The 9295-nt window shown below is 42.1% G+C and overlaps 2 protein-coding genes across 2 annotated transcripts; both read right to left on the bottom strand.

Annotated features, from left to right (window-relative positions):
- Positions 1–553: 553 nt before the first annotated feature.
- LOC147465709 (uncharacterized) lies at positions 554–2065 on the bottom strand. The gene has a single exon (XM_086521528.1). It carries the CDS (start codon positions 2063–2065, stop codon positions 656–658), a length of 1410 nt encoding a protein of 469 aa, XP_086377654.1. The 3' UTR covers positions 554–655.
- On the bottom strand, positions 2061–3312 carry LOC147465708 (uncharacterized). The gene is made up of 3 exons (XM_086497694.1): positions 3232–3312; positions 2679–3134; positions 2061–2199 (listed from the first exon to the last, which is right to left on the bottom strand). Exons 1-3 carry the CDS (start codon positions 3310–3312, stop codon positions 2119–2121), a joined length of 618 nt encoding a protein of 205 aa, XP_086353820.1. The 3' UTR covers positions 2061–2118.
- Between the last annotated feature and the right edge of the window lie 5983 nt (positions 3313–9295).

Below are 9295 nucleotides of genomic sequence, written 5' to 3'. Positions count from 1 at the left end.
AACTGAAGAGATTCATGTGCACAGCCACCCACAACAGGGGTCCGATGTACATACCCATTGTACATCATCGCAGATCACCTTGATGATATGTCTTCATCTGCCGCATGGTAGCCCTTGGAATGCCGCCATTATTGTGAAACCTTCCCTTTATTTTGCCTGAAACCGGACCATTCTTGATAATTCAAGAATCCACTCCTTCCCTCTTTTTCTTCAGCAAACATACAGAGAGCTGAGGAAGGACAAACTGCACGATGCTTTTCCTTTCTCGGCATGGAAGCAACTTGACACTCTGCAGCATGTCAAAAAACCCATGCAACAGCAAGTGCTCACACTGCCTTAAAACACCGGTTAAAACTGTTACACCCTCTGCTATTTTCAAACAGCGAGAACAACTTAGAAACACTTACCTTCCTAACCAACTTAGCAGTTCTAGCTCACTTGTCTAAACAGAGAGACAGACATGCTATATTTACATCTATAGTGCTAGTAGCTATAAATTAGGAAGCTACTGTGAGTGATGAACTAGGAAACTACTCCAAGCATCATTTTTCCATTCCCTACTCTCCACCTACCCTAGACTATTACAGCCAGACCATCATGCACTGACCCACCAAACCAAGACAACGTCACACATGGAACGACACAACACGCCCTCTTAAAGAGGGTCCAACTTGAGCATTCTCCGCAGGCTTTTTGTTGCAAAAGCGACATCCAGTACTGCTCCCTGCAGAGCGCTGGACGCTGGGGAAGAAGCCTCCAAATCTGGAGACTCTGATATGTTTTTGGTAGGTCCCCACTCTGGGGAAGAAGTCTCTGAATCTGGATACTCTGGCATGAATTTGGTTCGCCCCTCCCCAGAAGACTTAGATGACAATCCTTGATTATTCAGACGAGAAAACTTTGGTAAGGGCAGAGAACTTGGCGCGGGAGAAGTATAGTAAGAAGGCCCTGCCCACCTTTCAGGGCATGACATGGAAGCCGTTCTCGCAAATCTGTTACACAACTTGGTTTCAGCAGAAGGAATGTCCACAACATCACTTCTGAAATGACCCACTAATTGCTTCACAACTTGAGGGTCTGTGGTTGCCCGCCTCAACCTAGACAAACAACCAGAAAGTGTACTCTCGAGTGCAGTTTGTTGAGTTTGGTGCAGATGCTTGCTCCTCAAACTCTCAACCGGATCTGCTATTTTCAGGTCTTCATACTCTGATGTCGCCTTCAAGCTAGCTACTTGCCGTAAGCCTTTCAGGTGCATAACATCATCGAGCCTGCGCTGACTTTCCCTCCTTGGAACATGCACAGGCTGTGCTGGACAGGGAGCCATATTGCGACACTGGCCCTTTCCTGCATTAAGAGCAGCCTCTAATATGTTACTCTTTACCTTGCCAGTGAGCTTGGGCCCATTCAAGTTGGAATCCAGAATTTTGGATTCTTCAGGTGTCATAACACAACCTCCCTTTTTGGAATTGCGCTTTGATAGCTTCATTTCTGAGGACTTAGTAATATTACTGGACTGAAGCTTGGGTTTATTAAAAGAGAAATGGCGGTCATGGTTTTTCCCAGTGGTGACATTTTGAGATTCGCTCAACTCCTGCTTTGGGTTGAACTGACAATCCGCCAGCTTTTCTCCTTCCACTTTGACCAAAAACTTTGCAATCAGCTCATCTGCAGCTTCCTTGCTCTTGGGTCTTTGCAAAATTGTGAAAACAGGAACATCGCAAGCAAATCTTGAGGCAGATCTTGCCTCTTTCACATCCGTGGGCTTAGTTGCCTTCAACTGTCCCCCTTCAACCTCCTTTTGCAACTGCAAAGAATCTAGGCCACGGTCATGAAGAGGTGGTGGAGTGGATTTGGGAGTCCATTCTACTCTACCAGTAAGGATGCTTTTCCTTCCGTGATCCCCGCATACTGTGGACGGTGGATCACTTAAGACAGATGCTTGAAGGGTGTCTCTTCTTGCTCGGTAAGCTCTATCAGAGTGAAGAATTGCCTCAGAGAGATGGCCCTTATGCTTGCTTTTGGTGTTCCGCAAGCAGTCATGCGGCAGAAGTACAGCAGTACCCATAGCAGCCCTCGATGCGAGAAGTACCTATGACACCACAATGCGCATGCACCTTCTCACTTCAGAGTTATGGAGCAGTCACGTATGGGTGATTCTCCACATAAGGCAAATCTCCAGACAAGGTTAATGGATTTTTGCTGCCAGAAAGACCATCAAAGAACCATTTCAGGACACTCAAGAACATGAGTTACAAATCCACTGCTCAGATCTCACATCTAGCATGGCAAACTTCCAAGGTGAGCGCACACAAGTACATATTTATACACAAGCACACATCTATAATGCACTGCCATTCTAAACAACACTAATCTGAGCTACTTTAGAAGCATCATACACCAATCACCCAAGAATCTAGAGAAATAGGCATCAACAACTTCAATGCCACAATTTTTCCAAGAAACAAAGTTGTCATTTAAATTTCTGTAAAGAAATGGATGCTCGGCTATCCCAAAGCTTCGATTTTTGAACAACTTTGTGTCATTGAAACCGGTGATACTTATTTCTGGTCGGTTCCCGCTTGGTGGCCAACCACAGCCCAACTCAAAATCAGTATCTCTACAAACACAAAATGTGATGTGCTTTTTGTAATGTAAAAAGGATGCAGGCAGAGACTGACCTGTAGAAAAGAACAGAGTGATGAGAATCTCCAGGCGCAAGCAGCAGCTCGAGAGTCAGAGAACTGCACCCTGGCAGGTCGATCTGGAATGGCAAGGCAACAGAACGAAACCCCGATTGCAACCCCGACTACGAGGGAGAGCTCCAGCGAAAAATCAAGGAGCTCAATGCAATCAACGCGAAGCCCACAACAACAGAAGTCTAGAGATCTGAATGCTATTCTAAAAGCTATGGCGAAAAAGAAGGCTGCAGGAAAGAATGCCCAGTCCAACGGGTGGAAGAGGAAGGCCCGATGAACGAGAGAGCAGAAATTGTTCCCATTAAAGATCATTTGCAGGCATGGATCGACAGCTGGCGGTAGCCAGCTCCGCTTCTGCACGTCCTGCTGAGTGACTGGGTCTCCCGGTGACTGGGCCACATTCACATATAGTCCCAAACATGCACAAGGTTCGTCCCCCTTTAATTAAACGTTAAAACGGAGTTATAAACTTACGCATGATTTTATTGAAAGGAAATTTCAACGAGTTGTGACCTACTTTAGGGTGCATTCAGACTGCACAAAGTGTGCAGCCCGTGAATGCGGTTTCCAGCGCCATGCCATTCACATGAGGAAGCCTAACCTTGTCAAGCCGCATGCGAACACAATTCTCTCGGCGAATCAGCAGCAACCAGCAGGTTGCTTGCTTGGCTGCATCATAGTGGGATCAAGATATTGGGAGCCCAGTCCGGAATCGGCATTGAAAAGCAAACTGACATCTCGTTCGTCTGTAGGTGCGAGGCCGCCCATCCCGATCGTAGGTCCAAAAACTCTCCATCTTTCTTTTAGCCACCAATGGAAGCACACCAACTCTGTCGCACAGGCCATCGCAATATTATGTTTCGGGCAATGTGAACCAAGCCTTAATGTATTTTCGAACCAAGTCACAATGAGTGCTACCCCGGAGAGGCACCCACACACACATCTAGGACCGTGTTTTGAAGCATGTTGTGATTGTGGTGTGTTAGTTTTTTGAAAATGGTGGCCATTGCAATGGACATTGTGAGCAATGATGGGTCTTAAAGTGCATTCAATGGACCCATTAGAGGCCAGTGTTAGAGCCCTTGCCCATATAGGCATGCCACAATATGACAATCACCTTGCACCTAGCTCATTAGTGCACTATTTCAACAAAGCATTCACATAGCAGGAGGAAGATGGCACAATGGATGCCATGTGTGTAATGGTTCTAGGCATCCCCTAGCTATGACTGTGCAACCAATCAATCATTGAGGTGCATAGAAGAATGAAAAATCAAGACAAGTAAAAGCTTAGAACTCTTTCCGCATGTCTCTCTCTTTTTAAAGCATCCCTATAAGCTCTAGTATACACCAGACTTTTTCTAACTAATAATGGGTTAAACTATCACTATGCCAAATGTGGAGCTAGAAATTTGAACAATATCAAATACAGCAAAGGGAGCAACCCAAGATTAAAGGGACAGGAATTCTTATCCAATTTATGAATCCTTATAATACATAACTATGAACATAACGATCGAAATGATGCTTGTATAATTGTTGTTTGATTAAACTTTTGTGAAACACTAATTAGGTTCAAACCCACATACTTTGGTAGTCCCACTGAGATAGCAAGTACATAGCAGTCGTGCATGTGGCTATAGCAGAGAGAGTAAGGAAGTCTCAAAATTTGTACATGACTATCACATAATGATAAGCTATTAAATGAACATAGTAGAGAGGATGGCAGATTTCTCAAGGAGCTTCTAGTAGAGTCAAATCATCCTCACAAAAGAGAAGGAGAGTTTGTATAAAGAGGACAAACTCTTGCTCTAAAGATAAAATCTGCTTCGATAATTTGAGAGTAAAAATGTCAAAATTGTATTGAAGTTTTAACACGAGGTGTTCATCTTGCGGCTCTGGTTTTTTTGTAAGGGACCGAAGGTGCTTTTTTCAAAATATGCTTCTTTTGTGAGATATTTCAAATTTACTCTCACTAGCTTGATTTCGAGCAGTCATGCTCCTATGACTCCTCTTTCGCTTCTTTTCCTCTTAACAAAGGATCCACCTCTCCTTTTTAAAATTTCCATGGGTGGTTGGGGGGTCAATATACTTTGATCCACATAGTGGATTGTCTTTATGGACTTCCTTGTTTCATTCTTCAAAGCATCTGAATGGTCTTCTCATTGATAATTATGAAGCATATAGAGCTTACCATCATTGTATTTTTTTGGACACCGACCTTGAAATATTACTCAAGTTTTTGGCGAGAAAATGAATCTAAATTTATGAATTTGGCGAGCCTAGTACATATAAGGTGTGTCGTGACATTGATACTTATTTGAAAAGTTTAGGTGGCACTACTTATCACTTCTTCCTATTATATAAAAAGTTGTAAGAGATGTTCCTTTTATCCTTACATGTGATACTGAAAAAAATGACCAACTAAGGTCTAAAATAAATTTTTTGTTGAAAAAATGATAAATTTAGTTTTAGTTTTGCTAGGAGACAACATCTTGTTGAGTAGGGTAAGATCTTTGAAATCTAGATGAAAACTAAATGAGGAAGTGTGAAAATCTCAGACCTCCTACATAAAATCTAGTCAATCAAACCTACTTGGCCCTCAATCTCCCCTACCATCAAGTTCTTCAGTGGGCATATCTTTGGCGGCTAGCTACCCCAAAATACAAAACCTTATAGCAAAGTTTGGCACAAAACATCTTAAGGTCTACACCAATGAGAGCCCAAAAAAAGCTCTAAATTTTCAAGATTCGCCAAATCGGTAATTTTTAGCCAAATAATTTACATTGCTTACCATCTACAGTTTGATAGTAAATTTTGCCAAAGCAACCAATTCTTTTTAATATCCATAAAATATAGTAGCTGGCTTAGCTGCTTTGCCATGCAATGGGTCTCTTGCTCTTTCTCGATGAGAATTTTACGCATTTTTTCTTTCAACAACAAAGAAATTGCTACCATCAAGCTTCTATATTTTAAAGAGATCTCTTTTGGAACAAGATACTTCCGTATTGAAATATGTTGAGGAACTCATGAATAAAGTAATCATAATCCAAGAGGTATGGCAAACTCACACAAAATCTCTATAGTATATTGGCATAAATCCCACACATCCAACAAGAGTGTGAAACTACGAGAAACTATAAATGGGCTTAAACTTTTCTTTTCCTTTGTTGGCAATACCCACACCAATTGTTGTGCGTGGGAAGTATAAATTAACCAAAATAATAATAATAAGCCATGCAACAACACTGTTGTGAGCACCCAACTTCATGAACATTCACCATCATTGTAATTACAAAAAAAAAAACCCAAACACGATGCCACCAAGTCTATTATGGTTGCCACCCACAATAGACCTACCCTTGAAGGGGGAACAAAAAGACCGCAAAGTTCCATCACAATTTACATCCTTCTTAGGTAACAAGGAGAAGATTACAACCACATACCAAGGAAGTGCAAGCCACATAAGGGGAGAGCCAGCCTACTCCATCACCTTGAGAAAGATCTCCGCCATCCACCAGTTCCACAAGACAACCAAATCAGCTTGCTATTTTGGCGAGCCATGTGCCGTCCTTGCAATTCAATACCACCAAAAGAGGATCAACATCAAAGAATTGGGATTAAGGGGAGCCCATCCCAGAACGGCCCTTGATGCCACCATGGGAACAACCACTTCCAGAGACAATCCGCCATGTTGGAAGCAACCATCAAACTGACCACCTCTCTTGAATAGCAAATAAAGGGCCACTAGTTAGGGAGGAATGATGACAAAGAGACAAGCCTAGCCCAACCGCTCAGCCAAAGCAACCACTAATTGCCAGCATAGCCTCGAGATCATCTGGCCTCGTCCCACCCCATCGCAACACACCCTCCGAGCCTCCCTACTTCGGGAGCCTTGCAAGCAACAAGGTGGCAAACAAGCTCGCTCCATCAGAAACTCTAGAAGCACAAATACTTAAGGCCATCTCAAACTTATCTTAAAAGAAAACATTGTCAATGCAATATCACTAGCAAGAAAATGCCACATTGCGCAAAGCACCTAGGCCTATCTATACACGACATATAGTGAGGCTACAAGAGGGGATCTCCATTGACCTGATTTACCCCACATGGCTACCAAAGGTCTTTGCTTCAAAAACTTGTCTTTACAACCCTCACAAAGGTTGCAAACATAACCATAGTCATACATGTGGTAGAACTGCTTGAAAATGATAGTGCTACATGCCACAAATCCATGTAGGTGTGATCCAAAAAATCCATATAGTAAATGGGGTAAAAATGAAGAAAAAATGTTAAAAAGGAGATATTATGTGCAAACATGCACCAAATAGGGCAAACAAACCAATTAGGTTGTAAAAAGCTCAAACATGCTCTGTAAGAACTAGAGAAAGCTAGACATAGGATCCTCCTCCCAACCCCCCATAATATAGGCGGACTCCTAGCCCCTTGCCCTAGACGGATCCCCTGTCCACACTGTCTAGCCCGGCCCCTGGCCGAAGTCCATGACCACCCTAGCCTTAGGTTTGACCCTTGTCCTAACATTACTCCCCCCTTAAGAAGGAGTTTTCGTCCTCGAAAACACAAGTAGTAGTATCTTCTTAAGAATACGGATGTTTTTCTTATTGACGTCCCATACGTGGGCTAGTTGTCTGTATGTCCGATAATTGGTGCAGTGAGGAGGTTCAATGAAACCAAGAGTAATATCTTGATTTTCAACATTGTTGTTCTTTTGCAACCACTTGTATCGAATTGGTAACTCAATTTGTAACTTACTTGAGTACTTGAAAGGAGTAACCACAACTAAGAGTTATCCAAAGGCATAACCAGTTTTCAGATCTTCTGAAGGTACTGGAATAATGCAAGAAAACCTTGGCGTAACTTTCCATGCAGTTGTGAGCCAGATTTCCTACTCACGTGAGTATCTTGAAAAGTTCATAGCTACTGAGGGATAGAATAGGGAGTGTCCTCTCGTCAGACTTCTGAATAATTTGGAACACAAAGAACTACATGTTCATCCCTAATGAAGGTTACTTGCCAACATACTTTCTCAGCACACCCGGTAAGTCCTTGACTTATGAAACTATTGAAACAATATCCAACCCCACCACAACAGGTGTTCAAAGTTTAAAACCTTACTTAAGCAAATTCTAGAATAGGAAGAAAATAATCTATTCAGAAATGCGTTGTGCTAACGTATGCTCTTAGCAGATCCTTTAGCAAAAGAAATACTTGTAAGCTGCCCATCCAACACGAGATGAATAGCAACAGTAAGAGTGAGGTGCTTTTCCCCAACCACTTACAGACTGTCTTCCCAGATGACTGGTAAATGGGAATCACAATATCGGGTAACATTGTTAAGGAATCAACAATGTCCAGAATGACCATCGTGGTTAACTTGAAAAATCCACAAACACCCAAATCGAGCCATGACCTCTATTGGTGATTAGTAGACCCAAAAGTAATCTCATAGAGATACTGCACATAGAGTGAAAAATGCTTCATAAGCAACAACTTGAAAAATATGCATGCCGTTCCAAATCAGCCTTTGCTAAACACTAGGGCCCATAACACCTAGTGTGCATGCATTTAGTAAAAAACAGATCCGAACCTGTATATCCATGGTGATCCTTGCCAATACTTATGGCAAATGTGATGTGCCTAGCACACATTAAAAAGGAATGTAAATAGTTCTGAAAAGAAACTAAATATTTTCAATTACAATCTTCTACAAGCCTTGCTGAAACGTCTGAACCATAATAGAAGGTGAAACATTGATCTCTTCTAGGTACAAACAATGAAACTTTTTCATTAACAACTTAGAGCCTTGCTATATGTATAAACAACCATCTGTAATTTTGTTTAGCAATACTTGTACCTGAACAAGTCATTCTAAGTATCTGATAATTTCTGGCCATTGAAATTGCTCTTGATACGTCGTGTTGAAAAATGGTATAGAAAACAGATTTGACCAGCACCTAGGGACTTTGTCGTGACACATAATTGAAATAATGGCTCCAGTGTCAGTCCAGAGACTCATATTCTCCACATGTGGAATATGTCTCATGTAAGGATGTTTAAAAAAGAACATCCTTCAAGTACAAGATGTACTTGTGTGTGGAGGTAATTCTAAACACTCTGCGACAAGAGTGAGAGGGACCCTCATTCATTGCTCCACACTAGCTAAACCGAACTCCTTGAGTCTCTAGACCATGTTGTATCCCATGTGACAACATGTGCCAAATCGAACCCGACAAGTGGGTTCATAACAACATAATGTATAGTGGACACTACGGCCCAAAATACTTTGTTCCAACATGCCCTTGACATGGCTATGGAATATTCAAGCGTACTTAAACGACTTGAAAAGAAACCAAGAAATACATACTAAAACAAACAACATTGCAGTGGGAACCCTGGGTGTTGCCTTTGCAATCCAAGCCCTTGGATTAGAATCTACGTAGTCAAACCCCTTAGTAAGACTCTTTGTAGAAACTGCTCAACTAGCAGGTAACAGTCACCAACGTAGTCAACCGTGTACAAAATGATTGGAATAAACTGGAGAAGTTGAATTTATCCGCTACCACATGCTGTATTGCGAGC

This window comes from Adiantum capillus-veneris, chromosome 1 (genome assembly GCF_014529385.1).
Source record: "Adiantum capillus-veneris isolate H3 chromosome 1, ASM1452938v2, whole genome shotgun sequence".
Lineage (NCBI taxonomy): Eukaryota > Viridiplantae > Streptophyta > Polypodiopsida > Polypodiales > Pteridaceae > Adiantum > Adiantum capillus-veneris.
Note: the sequence above shows the minus strand (reverse complement) of the source record. Positions and strands in the feature narration are given on the sequence as shown.